Below are 20147 nucleotides of genomic sequence, written 5' to 3' on the forward strand. Positions count from 1 at the left end.
TAGTATTTTGTGTCAAAAGCAACATCATTGGCTTTTATTTCACTGAGACCTTTCCTAGAACACATAATCTTCTCTAGCAATAAGTAATACCCTGTTCTGTTCCTACATGTGTTTCTGAAGTGCGAATTATTTCCTGAGTAATTCATAACGGGGTACTGATGGCAGCGTACCACATGTGCAGAGGTCCTTCACACAGACCCCAACCTGTGAAGGTTTGTTCCACCACGTAATACTGGCTGGACATGGCAGGGTGTGGAGAAGCTGTCCGTTTGCCCTCCATGCTTGTCCCTTCTAAGAAGCCTTATGCACTTCCTTTGCATTCTCTGCATTTTGCCCTAATTTTATAACTTGGCAATCTTAACCTTCCTTAGCCCTTTATCCAAAGCAGTCTTTATTTACCTTCCAAAAAAGGAATGTGGGAGTCTATATGTTTTTTTTGGAGCTGATTTATTAGAAGTGTAACATGTCCTTTTAACTGTGTTAGTGGTTTTATTAAGATCCCCCTCTCCTTTTTGGTTCTGGTTACAAAGCTGCGTAGGTTTTGCGTGGCCTGCCTCTGACCTTGCTTCTCCTATATGTCTTGTTATTTTTAGTGAGCTGCTTTGCAGAGGTTTTTAATTCTTTTCCTTAGGAATTCACATGTTACATTATAGCACGCAATTTAGAAGATAAAATTAAATATTTGGCTATTTTACTATATATAGCAAAACAAAACTAAAACAAAAAAGTAAACTAGTATGTATTCATGTGAATTGCATGATGAAGGGCTTTAAAAAGTCCACTGCTGTTTAGACTTGAACTTCATTAATATTTTGAGAGATTTTCTTTATAGGTTTTATTCTGGTATTAGGTTTTAGGAAAATATAATTGTACAGGTTGTCACACTGTATATAGCGCTAAAACCTAACTACTAACTTTGTTGAGTTTTGAAATTTAGAATGCCTTTAGTGTACACCTTAATACTTTTCAAGGTAAATGGTGTCTCTTCTGTAATGTTGACTATGAGAAACAAAGTGCGCCCTGTGTGTAAGCGGTCCCCCTTCTCTTCCCTGCCAGCGGCGACCTTTGGCACGGCATCCATGAGCATGCCTGCGGGCTTCGGGACGCCCGCGCCCTACAGCCTCCCCACCAGCTTCAGCGGCAGCTTCCAGCAGCCCGCCTTCCCGGCCCAGGCGGCTTTCCCCCCGCAGACGGCGTTTGCCCAGCAGCCCAACGGTAGGGTCGGACGCTGACCTGTCGGGCCCCGTCAGGTCTCTCGTGTGTGGCAGTGTTGTGTGCCTGGACCAGAGGACTCAACTGGAGAACACTGCAGCGTTTTCCATTGAACGGGCCTCAGAAAATGGACCGAATTAGTAAATTTTGGGGACCAGATTACAGATTTAGGAGAAATCAGTCTCTGAAGAGACCCTTTCTATCTCAGAATTTCTAGTATCTTTCTACTCATTTATCTGTGTTCAGTTATTTCTATTGATTTTAAAAAGAAACTTTAAGGGCGTAGAGTGTTTTTGTTTCTATTGCATCAGAAAACTGTTTGTATGGCCTTTTTTGGTAAGATTTTCTTGGGGGATGGTGACATAGACTAATTTTCTAAATAGGTAACTAGATTATGGTTAGACTTTGTTACGTGTTTTCAGGAAGATTCAGTAGAGACCAGTTTGTTGCCATCATCGTCCCCCACCCCCCATTGTGTTCATGACTAAAGCTGAGATCCATAGATTGGAAATAGGGTCCATGGCAAGTCATAACGATGAAACGTTTTCTAAGAAATGCTGTGATGTTCACATAGAAACTGCGGTGAGGTCCTCACAGCCCCTGTCAAAGTCACAAGCTCACCTATTTATTAAACCCTTGGAGTGTCAGCAGTTTACACAGCTGAGACCAACTGGAATTCACCGTTTCTGGAGAGCTATAGAAAAGCTCTTTTTAAGACATGCCACAGGAAGTTTGTCTCTGGTATTTGAAAGAGCATGAGACCTAACAATTTAACACTGATAATTTATTATTGTTGCTCTGGTAGGAGTTTCTCTGAAACACAGTATGAGGCTTTATAAATATCAGATTGTCTCTCAAAGGTACGGGTTATAACCGGTGGTTCTGCTTTAATAAGGTGCGGGTTTTGCAGCGTTTGGACAAGCAAAGCCAGTGGTAACCCCTTTCGGTCAAGTTGCAGCTGCTGGAGTATCTAGTAACCCTTTTATGGTAAGTAAGATGCAATTTTAAGCACTTTATAAGTTGTTACATGTTATTTTCAAATTAGGAAGAGCCGGATGTGACTCCTAGATGCTGTTTGGTATTCTACTAATAAGACATTGCAAGAGTGTACAAATTGAGGCAGCCACCTGCATGATTCTTTTTTTGACTTAAAAAAGAAAACCACGTTAATCAATTGAACACAAAGTATTGACAGTAAATAAGCTGTTTTATAACATGAAACTTGTCTGCTTTCTTGTCAAAGTAACACTTGATGAGAGGCTGTAGATTTAGTGAACGTTGTGAAAAGGGGCCTCGGGTCAGATTTGGTTTGAACCATAAATGCAATTTTTTTAAGAGTCTGTTCCTTTTTAGAATCTCCTTTGAGAATTCTATGAAATAATGTGCATATAAAAGACACAACATAGTGCCTGAGACATGCTAATTTTATTGTAGTATGTTGCTAATAATGATAGTGAATAAATTTGCCAATAATTAATCCTAATCTAAATACTGTTCAGCGTTTTCATCTTTTCCACACATGCACCACTCTTGTCTGTGTATTTATTGATTTTGTTGTATGTTTTTCTTTAGACTGGTGCACCGACAGGACAGTTTCCAACGGGAAGCTCATCCACCAACCCTTTCTTATAGCCTTATAGAGACATTTTACTGGGACGAACTTTTACATGGTCACATTACATCTCTCCGCCTCTTGCACTGTTGTCTTGTTTCACTGATCTTAGCTTTAAACACAAGAGAAGTCTCTTTAAAAAGCCTGCGTTGTTCATTAAACATCAGGTAATATGTGCAGCACAGGGCTCCGGTAACAACTTCTAACCTGTGAATTGGCAGAAAAAGGTAGCGGTATCATGTATATTAAAAATTGGCTAATATTAAGTTATTGCAGATACCACATTCATTATGCTGCAGTACTGTACATATTTTTCTTAGAAATTAGCTATTTGTGCATATCAGTATTTGTAACTTTTAACATTGCTGTGTGAAGAACGTTACTGGGGAAATAGAGCAGCCACTTTGAAGGTGCTGTCACGTATCTTGGAACGAATGACCTAAAATCATTTAGCCATTGCTGCTGGGAAGTTACGGAGTCAGAATGGGAAGGTTTTATTCATTCTTGAATTTTTCCTTTCTAAAGAGCTCTTCTATTTATACATGCCTAAATTCTTTAAACATGTAGAAGGATACCTGTCTGCATAATAAAGCTGATCATGTTTTGCTACAGTTTGCAGGTGAAAAAAATAAATATTAGAAAATAAGCTATTGTTTTTGTGTTCTTGCTGCAATGCCTTTACCAAAGTGGCCTTAAATATGAGTAGTGAATTGAGAACATCTTGAATTCTTAAATTAGAATTTCAGAAGACTTCTAGTGATTAACTTTTATGTCTCAAAGAGAAAATTTTATAAAAAGGCCATGTATAAAATGTATTAAAACTACTATGACTGCTATATTCAGGAATATGTTAGTGGTAAAGCATTTACATGTAGCTTGTCAAATTCACCAAAATCCTTCTAATTTCTTTGCAACTTCTTAATTTTGTGAACTTTGTATATATGAAGAATTTGCATGTATGTGTGTATTTACAAGTTTTTAAAAGTATCTTGAATTCTCAGACTGCAAAAGGCCTATTTTAAATATTGATTTAAAAATATTGTCTTTGAATGTATTGGAAGCAGACATGCATTAACTGTGACACGATTGCACCTCCGGTTTTATTTTTCTTTGTTCAGACAAATTGATGTTATTAATAGGACATTTGTTTATGTTCATCTCTGGTGGCAAAGAAACTGGAACCCAGTGTTACCTTAAAGTTATAGAATACTTTGTTTCAAAAGGCAATGATACTAATGTTTAGTTATATCGTTTTGTTAATATTCAAATGAACTTGTTTAAATATTTATGTACAATAATGCCTCATTCATCCAGAGATAATCTGACATTCTCATCAAAACAGGACACAGCTGGGAAACTCGGAATTTTTTTTTTTTAATGCCTTTGAGCAACTTACCTAAGTCACACCGTCTGTACTGGGTATTTGATTTCCCAGCCCGCAGCTTATTAGCGGTTCAGAAGTGGCGGCTTCAAAGGAGGGAGAGAGAAAACAACTGAGGAAAAGCTATGGAGAGTATCCATACGCTGTTGACGGCCGTTTAGTGCGGGGGCAGCCAGCCCAGCCTAGACCCCTGCGTTACATCCTCCTCTAGGCATTGTCCGGTCTTCGGACTCCATGTCGTCAAAAAAGGTGACATTGCATACGTGTCTGTAAAGTTTTCTCTTATACTGATTAGAAATTTTTTTTAAAGCTTTGGTATTAAAAGAGGTGAACATCAGTTTCCTCAAACATTTTATTCATGTTGAATACCTTTTCCAGTGGTGGCTACCTGAGTGATCCTACCATATTCAGTCTGTGTAGTGTTCGAGGCTTGTTAAAGCATCACTGTCTGTTGCAAATCCAGCTGACCGTGTGGTTCATCGGAACCGTTTGCTAAGAAGACTGGGAGGTCTCTGCCCCTTTTCTGCGCAGTGTGCCTCTTCTTTCGGAATTAAATGAATGCTGCAAAGGTTGTGGTGTGTGTCGGTGTATACTTGAAGTGTCTCTACTTTTGTGGGTCTCCCTCCAGCCCCTTTTTCATGGAGGGGATACTTAAGTAATATCTTTGTATGTCTATGTTGTAGATTGTATTGGGTCCCAATCAATCTATATGTACAAAGTTATAATATATAACTGTAGGCCATTGCCCAATTAACCTCCTAGGCTTTCCACTTAAGAAATAAGTAAATTAAAGTTATTAAAATAATTTTAAAGACTTTTCTGAGTAAATTCTGAATTTTGTCATTAAACGGGAACTCCTAATGACTTACTTGAAGTGAGTGCTTATAAAATTGAAATACTTAGTTTAAGAAGTGATCCAGATTTATAGCGGTCTTAAATGAGCTTCAGTTAGCCTTTCCTATTCAGATTTGCATCTGGTTTTATATGGACCATCAGAATTGCGCGGAGTACTGAGGAGGCGAAGTTCCTGAAGGTGACAAGGCCGAAGATTGTTTCCTGGCTCACTGATTGAATCAGGTCTTCCCTACTATTCTGTCTTCACTTAAGGAAGAAGATTTTCTTTCATTCCAGGGCGGCAGACTTTGTTGATAAAGTTTAAATGCCTATTGTATTTTCATTCTTGTGGAAATAGAGATTAGGCAGTCATTCTATTCCTTCGACTAATTCTTTCTGTAAATTGGAAGGAGCGTATCAGCTTCCCCTATGAGTGGCCCCGCCCCAGCACACACAAGCGCTGCCGCAGTTCCTGTGACTTGGTAAAGTGGGTGCATTTGCACCATTTCACCAACAGGTCTGAAACATTTTGGTCTCAGGACCAGAATTCTTAAAAATTTTTGACCATCCCGAAAGAGCTTTTGTTAATATAACGTGTTGGTCAAAATTTACTGTATTAGAAATTAATACTAAGTTATTTAAAAGCTATGTTTATTTAAATATAACAATAATAACCCCATAACGTGTTAACATAAATACCATTTTTGTAAAAACTGCTATCCAAAAACAATGAGAAGAACATTATATTTTGCCCATCTCTTTAATATCTGGCTCAGGAAAGGTGGTCGGATTCTCATTATTCTTTTTATATCACGTGGCACGTGGACACTGTAAAGTCATGGGTGAAACAGAGGTAAAACTTTTCGGTAGGATTATGAAAATAGTTTGGATCTTTGGTTTGGGGGATTCTCAAGGGCCCTCAGACCAAACTTTGAAAAACACTGCACTACACTTTAAATATGTGTATATCTGGAACAATAATGTTTAGTTGTAAACACAGTACTCCCTGAACTTCCAAGTGTTTTTGTTTACTTGGTGGGAAGAACTGAAATTCTGGTTGAAATTGCAACCAGATTTTTATTTTTATATGATAGTATTTCAGTAATAATGAAATTGGTTAATATCCCCATTTTAAAAGGGTATTACAGTTTCTGATTCATGGTCATTGGTGTTGATTTTGGAATCATTGGCTGTTATGAAAGTTGAGTAATTGTTTGGGGGGCCTGTCAAATATGTATACACACACATTTTTTTCTACATGAAAAGTGGGTTCCTCTAATAAACATCATGACCGTCTAGGAAGTCAGTCAGTACAAGTAAAGGGTGGTATTTTCTCCTAATGGCTTTTCATACTGTGTTCATTTTTAAAGATAGCACTTGCTCTTCTCACTTAAACAGAATGTTTTCAAATTCTGTTGAAGAAGAGTAACTTTGTAAAAGGCGGTGTGAAGGTCAGTGGTCGCGCCCACCCTGACTTGGCTGCTGTTCTCGCTGTGCACTGGAGACCACCCTTTCCTGACATGGGCTAAGTCCACCCCTGCGCTCTCCTCCCTGGCCCCCCCGGTCCCCGTGCCTGGGCCCTGTATCAGACTCCAGCTCCGCCCGCCTCTCCTCACCTTCAGCCTCCTCGCAGACTCAGGTTTCTGTTGGCAACCTCATCTTTAGGGAACCATTATGAAGATATATTTTTTTAGAAAGCAATGACTCCAAAGTAGTGTGGTATTATGGGAGGTGACTTATTAAACCCTTTCAGTGTATCAGAAACTAACAAAAACGCTTTTCATGTATTATCTCATTGAGTCCCTAAATTGGACTCGTACCTCAAGGGCGAGAGAAGCAAGGCAGAGAAAGAAGTGAAGCTAATCACAGCCTCGCTCTGGGGTGCAAACATTGGTGAATTAAAGTGCTGTCCCGGTTACCTGTAAGTAGGTTTTAAGCATCTTTTCCGATTCAGTTTGTATATCCTATATATCTAATAAAATTTAATCATTTAATTTGGGCTTCATTTATAATTTGATTAAATCAGTGCAGTTTCTCCTTTAGCCTGTTGTATTGAAAGCATCCTCATTAGTTAAAATTTTCTTTGTATCTTTCAAAACGTCATGTCATTAATTAAAATTTTCATGTGGTGTATTTGGACGAATGCATATATGACCGAGATGTAATTGAGTGTTTTGCTGGTGACTGTTTTAACAACTTTCTCTCATGAAAAAATGCCATTTTGTCGTTCGCTGCTTGACACTGGTGGTGTGAATACCATCGCTGTGGCTGATTGCACCCACCTTACGGTATTAACTTGGAGTTGGAAGGAGATGACGGACCAGCAGCTCTCCCAGGCCTTGGCCAAGCCAGCTCCTGCGCAGCGCTGACATGCAGTTCCCCAATTCATTCACTAGATTTGTCAGGGATTTGGTGAATGTGTCCGATACGTGAAGAGCCTTCTGCTTTATAGTGTCAGTTCAACAAGATTTGCACTCAGTTCATTTCTAGAAGTGCACTGGGTCCTGAGGTGTTTCACCTGGAAAGACCCAAGAATTGTGAACCCTTAACCCTGGCTTTAAAAAGCCACAGTTATTGGGCTAATGTAGGGGTTGCACCTTCATGGAATACATTCTGAGTTCTGTCTGCAATTGGTTTTTGGTTTTGGGGGGGGGGGTTTGAATAGTTTTAAGGGAGTATATGCTCTTAAGGTGGCCACTAGCCTTAAGAGCAACTTTCTTAGGCTTAACCATTCAAATGAATTTTAAGGCTGTTGAATTGGTAAATCCTGAGTTGACATAAAAGGGCTCCTACACCTTCCTCTTATTGTGATTTTGGGGTTAGTTCTGTAGTACTTGAATTTATGATATTTTTTAGTGAAGACTGCCAGGAATATGTTTCCTTTCAAACCTGATCACCTCTGTGTGTTCTGCTTATTTTATGCCAATGAATACGAATTCAGTATATCTTGAAACAGATTTTTGAAATCTCTTGTCCAACTTACAAGGCTGTGGAGTTTAATGACAGTAGGATGTTATCACGGTTTTGTGTTAAGAAAAGTGATCCTTGGTAAAATACTTCAGTTGGTGACTTAAATGCCCGTTGATTTTCTTTTTACTTGGTTCTCTGGAATCGTGAGTAGATGTTACCCAATTTGCAGCTTAAGCAAGATTTACACTCTTAAATTTTCAACATTTTCCCTCAGTCTTGACCAGAGGGACAGGAAACAACGCCAAGGAGCCTTCTCATTTTGACTAAAGGACAAGCAAAAGACAGCAAAGGATTGTAAACTGATGTTTCATAGCTGTGGGTACAATCAGGCTTTAAAAAACTTTGAGGGTTTTTTTAATTTCAAAATAATTAATGCTCGTGATTTTTTTAAATCATGCAGTACACAAAGGGTATAAAGTGAAAAAGTGTGTCTCCTTCCTGTGACCTCATTCCCACAACCCAGAGGAATAGAAATAGTTTCTTGTGTGTCTTTCAGAAATGTTACCATTTATTTTACATATCTGTTTATATACAGACACCTTTCATCCTCCCTTATTTTAGATGTACAGCAGTCCCTCTCTGTATCGCGACTCACTTATCGTGGCCTGACTGTATCACGGGATTTTAAAAAATATTTATCGCGGATTTTTCGCTCTATCGCGGGATTTTGTAGTACTGTATACGTACGTATGTTGGTAAAGTTACGTAGGTTTTAGAGTGTAGAATGTGTTTAAGAACACAAGTAGTGTTTATAAAAGTGTGGGAAAGGTTAATAAGGGACTGGGAACGGTTTATAAGTGTGTGGAAAGGGTTTATAAAGCCTTACAATATATACAAATACTAAAATAAATGTCAGGTTCCTACTTCGCGGATTTTCACCTATCGCGGGGGGTCTAGAACGTAATACCCGCGATACGTGAGGGAATACTGTACAGTTTTCTAAATTGGTTCTTTTTAACTTGATTATCTTTCTATATTACCACGTCTAGCTCTAATTCATTATTTTAATGTGGATGTCACTTTAAAAGAACATTTGTTTATAGATTTTTCTACTGAAAACATGGTTACCGTGAGAATATCCTTATGCACATATAAAGAATACTCTTGATTCTGCCCGACTAGAAACTAAAATATACACTGTTTTGAGGCCCACCAGCTGTGTCAGTATGAACTTGAGCTTCCACTTCGAAAATACTTCCGTTTGAGGAAGAGAAACGCAATTACTCAAATTGACCACCTTTGAATATGTGGAAAAACTCTGTGCTTTTCAGTTGAACTAGGAAGGCATTCAGTCAGTTCATCAAAGAATTATGCAGATTCACTCTTTGCACCTTAATTTTTCCCTTGTCCCTACCCATGACCCTTGGTGTTTCTAAAAGTGCAGTGTGGGACTGTTTTCTCACTGCTTGCTGGTATTGTGCCTTATCTACATTACCTTAGAATATACCATATCTTTAAGAAGAAAAAAATCAAATCTTTGCCAAAGTCTATTTCAGCACAATCATGTTTTTGTTTTTTTTGTTTTTTTTTTATTTCTTCAAAATTAGCTCTCCTTGCCTTAGAAAAGACTTAGGTGATAATGGGAAGCTCTGCTTTTTCTTCTTTACAAGGTTCGTGTCCAGAGTTTCCCAGCGTGCATTTACCGTTAGTCGAGGACAGTTTGCTCCCAGGAATGCTCATTTGTGAGGAATAACATCAGCTCTAATAATCGAAGGAGAAAGTGCCTTAGCACTCGATGGCTAGACGTAGAAGCCAGACAACGTACTGAGAAGCCAGAGAAAGAATGAGGCCCTTTTCGTCGGTGTGTGTCTTGGAGGTGGTCCTGACGAACCAAGGTCTGTGAAGACCAATCTTAGTCCAGAAGATGGTTTGGGGCGTCGGGTGACTAAGTGTTCGTTTCTAAACCCCTTTAGTATGGTAGGTAAATTTGGTTAGTAAGGTTTTGTTCATGGTGAATTATGGTTGGAAGAACTTTTTCAAAAGGAGGACTCTGGAATTTGTGTGCCATTAGAAAATAGCTTAGCTTCCTTTGTCACATGATCTTAAGGCATCTGGAATATTGGGAGAGGAACCTTTTGTCACTCACATTATGTATTTCCGTAAAAGCTTGTCTACTTTCAGCTTACCCTTTTTGTTCCATTATGTGTACATTAATAACTTCTTTTATCACCTTTTTGTCTGCTTTTTAAATTACAAGACACTTATTTTTAAAAAAGCATATATGTGTTACCCAACTGCTAGTACTGTCCCCCTTCCGCCTCCCTGGAATTTTTCCCTTGATACGTATGTTGGTCTAGCTTGGTTTTAAGAGAGCATTTTAATGGTAGTTCGACTTGACCTAATCTATGCCCTATAGAAGTTTACAAGGTAAACAGTCCTTCACATCCCTCATGTCACCTTCTGGTACCAGTCACGATTATTTGTTGTGCATCCATCCCAGTATCTCTCCAGGGTTTTTTGTTAAGTAATTTTCATTAATCATCACCAGAATCCGTGAAAAACATGTACTTTCCCTAGAATCAGTATTTCTACCACTGTTTTATAACTGTTTAGTCTCTCATTTAAAAAATTTTTTCTACTTTTTTTTTTTCTTAAAAAGTATGCTGTTTTTACTGAACTTAAGGATTGAGGTTCTGAAAAGTAGTAAACTAAAGTCAAGATTCCCATGTTCCAGTGATAAGTCCTGCCATTAACACATTTGGGCAGGTAACTTAGACGCTTCCAATGGGAGAACATGGATCTCAGCCATTTGGAATACATGTTTAGATTAGAGAGTAATTAGCTTTGGGATTTGCGGTTAAACAGTTAAGAATAATAGCTGTTGGGTTGGACACATGAAACTGGGTTTTTATAGATAAAAACACCAGCTGTCAACATATAGTTTAATATCGTGGCCACTATTAATTACTAACTCTATGATGTGCATGTCATATAATTGATGGCATTTTATAGCTACAACATTGCTGCTTCCAGGCAGTAATTGTCATAAGGAAATATTCAGGTATGTACTTGGCCAAGATTTTACAGCCAAGTGCAAAGTAGAATTCTAACTTTAAAATTCTCTCATTTATTTAGTTACTACTTTGAAGCTCCTAGTTCCAGCAGTTTTAAGATGACTGTGCATTTATAAAACGTGTTTCACCAACATTAATGGAAGTAAAAAAAGACAAGCCTTCCTATCCAAAAGGATCTGATTTTGTGCTTTTCTCCATATTTGTTTTGCCCGTAGAAAGTCTTGCATTATTAACATAGCCAGTTAGTTCTTAATACAGTACTTTCCCACGTGATTTTCTTCCAAACTGGGAATACATTTTTTCATTGTGAAAATAATAAATGCTTGTAAAGAATCTGAAAAAAAAATATTAAAAATAAAAATGAGACCTCTGCAAATGTAAGTACTGCCTTGTGTTCCATGTGTAGCCAACATAAAGACCTCTTACAGAATGGGGTTGTGTGGTGCTTACTATTTCATAACCTTTTTCTTTCAATATATCATGGGTTTTACCCTCAAATACAGATCTACATTCTCTTCCAGTGATGTTTTACTAAATGGAGTTCTCATCTCTCTGGTGAATATCAAAGTTGTTTCTGGTTTTTCACTATCAGAAATCTTACCCATTCTTTTGCACACTTAGCTTAACATCATGGCTTAGAAATGGAATTGCTGAGTGAACAATGTACATCTCAAACATTTTCTATATGACTGTATAAGTCTTCATGGTCACTTATTTTCTTTAAATGTGAATTGAATACCTTGTGTATAACCTTCATTTGTATTATATCTTGGAATAAATTCTTATAAAATCACACTATTTAGCTTATTAGCATTGACTTCTTGTCCTGTCAACTAAAGGGATTGTTTGGATTTTTCCAAGTAAGTACCAAAGAGGCACATGGGCCATTTTTACTTCATCTCTGGTTGTCAGTAACCTCCAGAAATTCATTTTAATAACTGCTAATTTAAGGGATATGAAATAATGGCTCATCTTGTTGCTGCAGTTGATTTTTCCCTACGTTTTACTAGTTATATTTTTCTCATGAGTTGTTTTAAAAGTTAATGTAGAAATAGCTTTGGATCACCTAAATTTCTGTTTTTATTCATCACATTCTATTGTTTTGGGATTACAGAGGCACACATGACTTTTCTATTTGCTAGCGTACCACTTAAATTTAGTTTGAATAGCCTCATCTGTCATGTCAGATCTGGATAACTGCTAGTAACTTCCCTTCCACAGTAATATTTTTAATGAGGATTACTTACTCAGGTCCTCTCGTCAAACTGATCATTATCTAGGCTTATAAATGTATCTTTTCTCCCCTGTATTACCTGCACACAGAAACGACTACGTTTTAGTGCTTTAGGTTCACTATGATGTGTCTAGGTGTGGGCGTTTGTTTCTAATTTACACTTGGAATTTGGGGGGCTGCTTCCGCTTTTGTTGCTGTTTTACCAAAGTTCTCGACCCTTGTCGTCCTCTGGTGTTATCTCTACCGTATGCTTTTCTGCAGTAATTTTTAAGGTTTTTAAGAAAGAAAAGTCCTAATGAAGGAACTAAATTTAGTGGAATTCTGGAATAGTTTTAAGCACTTAAAATGTTAATGGTTAGAAGTACCAATTTAGACTAAATTTCCATAAAGTCATCACAGAACAGTGTAAGTTTATCAAATATGTTAGTTGTGATTTTAGAACGGCAGGATGCCTTTCAGGCCTTACTGTTCTTTTCTAAATATGTGGGCAGCTCTCAGAGAGAAAAGAGGCATCGCCAGGCCTTCCAGGTGAGCTGTCCAGCACCCTGAACAGGGAATGGATCTTAGATGAGAGAAATTTGCAAGTAAATCCTAATGGGCCATTTAAAAACTTCGATTATTTTGAGTTTCTTTTATTTAGAAATAATATATTTTAAAATGCTAAATAAACAACGTTGGCGTGTAAGTGATACTTGAGAAATGCCCATGTAAAAGAAATTAGTCTAAATGTTTATATCATAGTCATCCATTCACCAGAGCATCCATTCACCAGGCGTTAGGTGGTTTTTAAACATTTCCTATGATTCTCATTACCTTATATGCAGGAATGCCTTCTGTTACACCAGACAAAACAAGCTTAGAGGTGGTGCTTTGATTGGTCAAGTAAGTAACAGAACTGAGCTTTGAAGCCAACCCTGACTCAGGTATTTAGAACCTCTCCACCACAATGCCCTCAAGGACCTGTGGGCGAAGGTCATCAAGAAGAGGCAGGTAGGACCTGGGTGAGACACAGGGATATGAGCTCAGCTTGCTTTCACCTCTAGAAGCTGCCCAAGGATGTGGCCTTGACCCAGTCACATGGTGGGTCTCTGTAGACCTTTCAGGTTTGCAGAGTGCAGGAACTCTTCCTGAGGCCATCCAAGACAAACCCAGTGCGTAAGTTCCCTTGCTTATTACACCTGCCACCTTCCAACCTGGAGTGATCTGCCTCGTGGGCCTCCCCTGGCCTCAGGTTACAGGGTCCTGCAGAGTTCACTCGGGAAGCTGCTGAACATGAACTGGTCATCTAGATGGGGAAGGCCACTGTATATACCTCAGTGCAAACGGAAGGCAGGGAACAGGGGTCCCTGCCTGATGCAGATGTTAGGGAGGAGTTCGTGTGTAGGGTGTACTGTGGGATGTTTTCCTCAGAGCATTCGACTAAAGGGGTGCGTGTGTGTGTGTGTGTGCGCGTGTTGCAAGTACTTCAGGTTCCTAGGGCATGAAGACCATGTAAAGCAGTGTCAGAGTCAAGAACAAATCTTTAGTTAGTGCAAAAGAGTGGAATTCTCTATAGCACACACTACACCCGTTAAAGACAGTTGTGGTCATTTGCCACTGCAAGTGCTCTGAGGACGCACAGCCCGATACTGCCTGGGAGCGCGGCGGCCAAGCCATTTGTGTTCCGAGGTTACAGTAATCAGGAATCTGCATTTTAACAGATCTCAGGTGATTTGAATGCGTATTCAAAATCAAAACACTGATTTAGGTCCCATCTAAGATAAATAATTTTAGTATCCAGCTTTTCAAATCTCAAAGTTAATTTGTAATGCTAACATTGCTTTAGGGGATCTTAAAAGTTAAGAAAAACCCATCAAAAGAAAGAACATACCAGCACATTTAAATTAAGTTCCCTTTGAAGCTTGTTCAGTTTTAAATGTGTTTCTAGGAATTAGGAGTCAGTGCGGAGGCTATTTTGTTCTCAGAAAAGGAGTTAGTAAAGAAACATGCCCTTACGGCCCTCTTAGCACAAGACAGCCCCAGTGCTGGGGCCTGAGAGGGAAGGTGTGTGTGTGTGGGGGGGGGGACCTTCCCCTGCAGGAGCGGTGGCTGAGGCAAAGGGGCACAGGTTGCACTGTTGTTCACACCAGTCCCTGGACAAGGGGAGGGGGCCCAGGAGATGACAGATCAGGAGCACCTAAGGACACCCCAAATATTTCTTGATGGCGCTGGCTGAACCATGTTTGTGTTGGAGACCTGGGTTCAGGAAAGCCGTGATGGCTTCAAGGACGATGATACACGAGTGTGACCCCCCTCACCATTGAGCCTAGAACATTTAAAAACAACAGATCTGTTGGTTTTTATTTTTAGAAAAGTAAAGCATGTTGAAACAGCAGACCCTCCATATCACCCTGCCCAGGCTCTGTAGCTTCAGCTTCACTGGAGAGGACACTCCAGCGTCATCGCAAGATGTCGATTCAACACGGGAGGAGACAGATACCGTGTCACTCCCAAGTCGGACTGCACAGCCATTCTCGGCGGTGCAGATAGACTCTTAAGAAGCTACACCATCGTCTCTCGAGACGGACGGCTGCCGACGACGACGAAAGCATGTTGAAGAAAACATAAGAGCACACCCCCACCCCTTAAAAAATATAATTACACTGAGATCACTAGTATCAACATTTTGGTGTAGAATTTTCCCCAAATCAGTTTTGTATACAACTTAGGCAATTATTACACCATCTGCTTTAAAATTTTAACAATTGCGAAGTACCTTTCCCCATCATTAAATGGTGCGTAGTTATTTTTAATGGCTTATGGTAGCTGTCTCTTTTTGGTCAGACCGTAAGTTTTCACCAGTCCTATAGATTTGGGGTGTGTAAACCTTAAATGGCCAGGTAGCATACAGTTTAGATGCTGCAGGCCACCTGCTCTGTCCTGACTGCTGGGCACTGCTTTAGTGGTGTGAAGCGGCCTTAGGCAATACCTGAGTGAGTGAGCCTGGCTCTGTCCCAGAGAAACTTAGCTTACCAAACCAACCCCACAGGCTGTAGTCTGCCCACCCTCCCGTAGCCGAACTTTCAGGTGGTTTGTATTCTCTGATCTTGAACCGCATTTCAGCTTATTTGAAGCTGTCATACTGTAGTTCTCCAGAAAGTTTGCCCAACTTAGGGTTCCCCCAAGTTTTTAAGTGTTCATTCTGGGACATTGATAATGTCAATTGTTTTTAAGAATCAATGTGGTCAGTTTCTCAATTTGATAGGTGCAAGATGTTCTCTAGTATCTCATGTTTTGTTTCTTGGGTTACTGTGAGGCTGGTCGTCTCGTGCTTTGTGAATTACAGTTTCAGGAGGTTTACCCAATTTTTTCTAGTTGATGTTTTTTATTTGATCTAGTGTGCTCATCTTTTAAAAACTTTTGTTAGAACTTTGTGTATATTGACATTAAGTAAAGTCACTTATGTATTTAGCAAACATTTCTCCTTTTTTGCATGTATAGAAATTTATGTTTTAATAGTCAAATCTATCAATCTTTTCTATAATTTTTAACTTTGAATTTGTGCTCAAGTCCTTAACCAAACCAATGTTTTACAAGCATTCACCTGTATATTCTCATAGTGTTCCTGTGATTTAGTTTTTATGTATAAATATTCAAGGTTGATAACATTTTTGAACTTTGAAGGTTATTAGGAGTAGTACTAGAGAGAGTTCTGTGTTGACTGGACGGTATCATAGTTCACATGGAAATGTAGAAGCTGAGAATATAAACTTCTGGCTGAAGACCAAACATCAGCGGAGTACTATGACCTCTTGCAGCCCAGCATGGGTTCAGCTTTGAAGGTTTAAAGTGCAGAAGAGAAGCAAAGGGCAACTTTATATCTACTCTGTGGCTCTGACCAAAAACATGAGCAGTTGCGAGTGTTCACGAGGATATGGGGAAGTTGGAAGCTTCGTGCGCTGCTGGTGGAGATTGAAAATGATGCAATTGCCTTGGGAAGCAGAGTTTCTCAGAAAGTTCCACATAGAGTTACCCTGTGTGACCTAGCAATTCCACCGCTGGGGGTGCGCCCAAGAGAAATAATAACGTAGCTACACAAAAATGTGTGCATGGGTGTTCATAGCATTATTCCTAATAGCCAGAAAGTGGGAACAACCACCCCTAGCTGGTAAATGGATAAATAGAATGTAGTATAGCCATGCAATGGAACAATGATCAGCCATAAAAAAAGGAATGAAGTATTGATTCATGATGTAACATGGGTGAACGTTGTAAATGTTATGCTAAGTCAGGTATAAAAGGATATATATATATATTCCGTTTACATGGAATGTTCAAAACAGGCAAGTCCACAGGGACAAAGTAGACTAGTGGTTTCCAGGGCATGGGGAGGGGGGGGGGGGCTGGAGAGGAGAGGAATAGGAAATGACCATTCATGGGTAGAAGGTTTCTTTAGGGGGTCAATAAAAATGTTATAGAATTAAATAGTGAATTTTGTAAAAATACTGAAAACCATTGAATTATATACATTTTAAAAAGGTAAATTTTATGGCATGTGAGTTATATCTCAACTAAAAATGCAAAAGTAAGGTAAAAAGGACTGCAGGGATAAGTTATCCAAATACTTAATCTCCCCTACTGGACTGTGGAGACTTCATCTGACTCTCTAACATCAAACCAGTGTTAACAAGTGGTAGGCACTATAATTTTTTTTTTTTTTTTTAATGAATGACATACATTTGGCACCCTAACTTGAATTCCTTGACTCATTTCCTGGGGGTGATAGAATTGGGTCCTATAACCCACTTCCCAGTGACGAGGTGGCCGCCCACCCTGCTGGCGGTGGCACTGCTCCGCTTGCCATGAGCCACTTACCAAATGTTACCCAGTTGCTCCGGTGAACTTGTGAGGATCAGCCTAGTCATCTCTGGTTATGTTCCAGCACTTTACTGGTGCTCATGCTGAGATTTCACACTGCGTGGAAAACTAGACGGCGTGTTCCTGCAGTGAAAGAATCGACCACTTTTGCTGTGTCATGTGAAGGTTGAAAGGGGGCAGGGGCAGGGGGAGAGGAGGAGAGAAGATACAAGTGTTGGGGTGAGAAGAGCGAGGGGTGGAGTCACCAAGGGGCAAGTGGGAAATCATCCTGCCTCCCACCCCCCATTTAGAAAGTACCTGAGATCTACATTTCTCTGCTACTTTTAAAGGATTAGAAAGCTGCCACTGTTCAAATCAAGAAAGAGTTTGCTTGTCCTTCAGATGTCTCCTGGTAAATTGGTTTTCCTTGTCCAGAGAGAATGAACCATGCTAGAGTTACTGCTGAAATATAGGAGGGCGTCTAGTCAGCCCACCCTGCATGTTCCCTTTTTCATGCAGCAGTCCCCTGTCCTTGACTGCTGGCGTCTGAGTCCCCTGGTCCTTGACTGCTGGCATCTGAAGGGCAGCGACTATGAGAATGGCATGGAGCCTCTCGAATCTGGATCCACGCTCCAGCCCCACACCCCAGACAGCCTCACACCTAGGGCAGTTTATTTAATTTCCCTGAAGGTTAGTTTTTCCATTTGTAAAAGGGGAACATGATATTGATCTTTCAGGATTGGCATCAGAGTTAAATTAGATTGGTGCGTGTATATCCTCAATAAGTGGTAATGATTTATATCCTCATTATTGTCATCATGGCTTTTATTTTCAAGCTTTTATTTGTTCAGAGTCTTAAGTTTCTTATACACCTGGCTCAATTTTTAAGTGTAGAATTTGGGTCTATATCCTTAATTTAAATTACAATTCTAGCATTATCTGCTTAACCTCTCATCATGAAAATAAATTTGAGTGAAATTAATTTACACAGTTGTATACATCAAGTTAGTGACAAGGGAATCTTCAGTCCAGCTCATGTAAAAATAACTCCTGCCTTCTTTAGACAAATCAGTAATTTCTGTAATAAGTGTATATTAGGGAATACTTTTCAGGGAAAATGCGTTATTCTGTATTATCACTGAACTCACTAAAAAATTTAGGAGCTGGAAGGGACCCTTGGCAGAGTCTGAGCTCAACATTTATAAGGGAAGAAATGGCTGCTTAGAGGTTTAGTGACATCAACAGGCAGACAGGTGCACAGGGATATGGACAAAACCATATGTCACTGTCCCCCATTCCTATTTGATGCTTGCTCCAAAGCCTCAACTCCTGTATTAAGAAAAAGACAAATAATGACATTGGTCACTTGCCCTTAAAGTTTTACTGCGTGTTATCCCTTCAATTACCTGTTTGAACTCTCCAGTGTACATCTCCCCCCCCCCCCATGTCCTCATGACCCATCCAACCTCATCAATCTCACAACCCCCAGGTTCTTTCCTGACCTCAATCAAGTTCAAAGGCTTCGTAGAGCTGTCAGTGGCAATTATAGCCTCCCACACTGTGTTCCCACAGCCCTATGAACAATTACAGATCTGGTTATTTCTGGGTAAAAGTGCTCAGCCATATATAACCATGGCTCCCCCTGAGAAGTGTTTGATGGGGACTGGCTCCTACGAGGTGAGCAAGTTTTCTAGACACCTGTTTTATGTTCCTTTCAATGACTCTTTGTTACTAATTCTTTATTCTGTTCTGTGTTGGAACAACTCAAAGGAAAAAGAATATCCACTAACATCCTCCCTGAAAAGTAGTCAAAAGCTATTTTGAAGACCTTGGTTTCCAGGGAATAGACGTGCCTCTGCCTCTGTTCTTTCCTTGGTCCTGCTGGCAAAGCCGTCTTGCCACAGAACCAAGAGGCTGCTGATGAAAGAAACAGAGGTGGTGCCCCCTGCAGGTGTGGGTGGGGTCAGGGTGCAGATGGGGAACGGGTGGTTCTCTCTGGAATCTGAATTTCCAGTCCGTTGAAACACATTAAGACACTGATACAGGACTTATGAAATATCCTGATAGATTAAATATTTTAGTTACCTCGTTCCGTTTTCTTTTTATTGCCCAACTATTTGGCCTGTATTTTTGGTTTTTGGTAGCACAGTTTTGTTTGCATCTAATTACACTTTTTTTTTTTTTAAACAAGCAACAGAAACCACATAGCAGCAAAAACTACATGAACTGGGGGGGGGTCATTTTAATGTCTTTTTATACGAGTATCAGTGTGATCTTTTAATAGCATGCATTAAAAGAAGAAAGGTCTGCTTTCAAGGTGATGTTATTTTCTGAGTTTTCATCACCTGCTCTGGTGACCTCCAGAAGCTTGGGAGACCAACCCCAGAGGTCACATGGGTATCCCTTATGAAAACCATCGATTTTATGTTGAATGCACTTTGTTGTATTGTTATTATGCTTTCTCCTCTCTGTTTTAAATGATATGCCTGAAAGAAGTGTTTCAATTCAAAAATCTTTCCAGAAGACACACTGCGGTCTTGATTTGCTGTTTTGCTCTTTTGCTCCTGTGTTTGGCAAGTTTTCTGTGAAGAATGTCTTTGGCCTGAAGCCTAAGGACATGGCTGAATTCCATACTCCACCGACATGGGAAGGGTCAGGTCTTCTGTGTCCAACCCTTGTGCCCCGCTTAAGACACTGTTCAGTACCCAGCCTCGCTGGCCCTGTAAATGGCTTTAAATTGATTCTTGGTGATGTGACCACCTGGTGTCATCCCCTGGAAAGAGGGTGAAGTCATTCATTCATCAAATATTCATTAATGCCTGATACTGTGAAAGGACCTGGGAATTCAAAACCAAAACCATGAGGTTCCTGCGCTCAAGAATGTCAGGGTCTTGTAAGCAGGCACAAGCATGATCGTGTCAACATACCAGTCAGGGCATGTATAAAGCAGGTGTTTGTGCTGGTAAGGGGCTGACCAACTCTGTCAATGAGCTTCCTTTTATTTGCTGAATGACCATTTTGATATAAGGTTTAGTTTTTGGCTTGTTTTTTCCA

At 39.8% G+C, this 20147-nt stretch overlaps 1 protein-coding gene across 7 annotated transcripts in view; it reads left to right on the forward strand.

Annotated features, from left to right (window-relative positions):
• Positions 1-4777, forward strand: part of AGFG1 (ArfGAP with FG repeats 1) — a 61408-nt gene extending 56631 nt beyond the window's left edge. For all 7 annotated transcript variants that reach the window (XM_090284838.1, XM_090284831.1, XM_090284846.1 and 4 more), the window contains 3 exons: positions 1057-1215; positions 2108-2199; positions 2785-4777. In XM_090284838.1, the coding sequence (XP_090140964.1) occupies positions 1057-1215; positions 2108-2199; positions 2785-2844 (311 nt within the window). In that variant the 3' untranslated portion in view covers positions 2845-4777. The remainder of the gene's footprint in view (positions 1-1056; positions 1216-2107; positions 2200-2784) is intronic.
• Positions 4778-20147: the final 15370 nt, after the last annotated feature.

This window comes from Furipterus horrens, unplaced genomic scaffold, assembly GCF_987537825.1.
Source record: "Furipterus horrens unplaced genomic scaffold, mFurHor1.1.pri manual_scaffold_1, whole genome shotgun sequence".
In the NCBI taxonomy this organism is placed as follows: Eukaryota; Metazoa; Chordata; class Mammalia; order Chiroptera; family Furipteridae; genus Furipterus; species Furipterus horrens.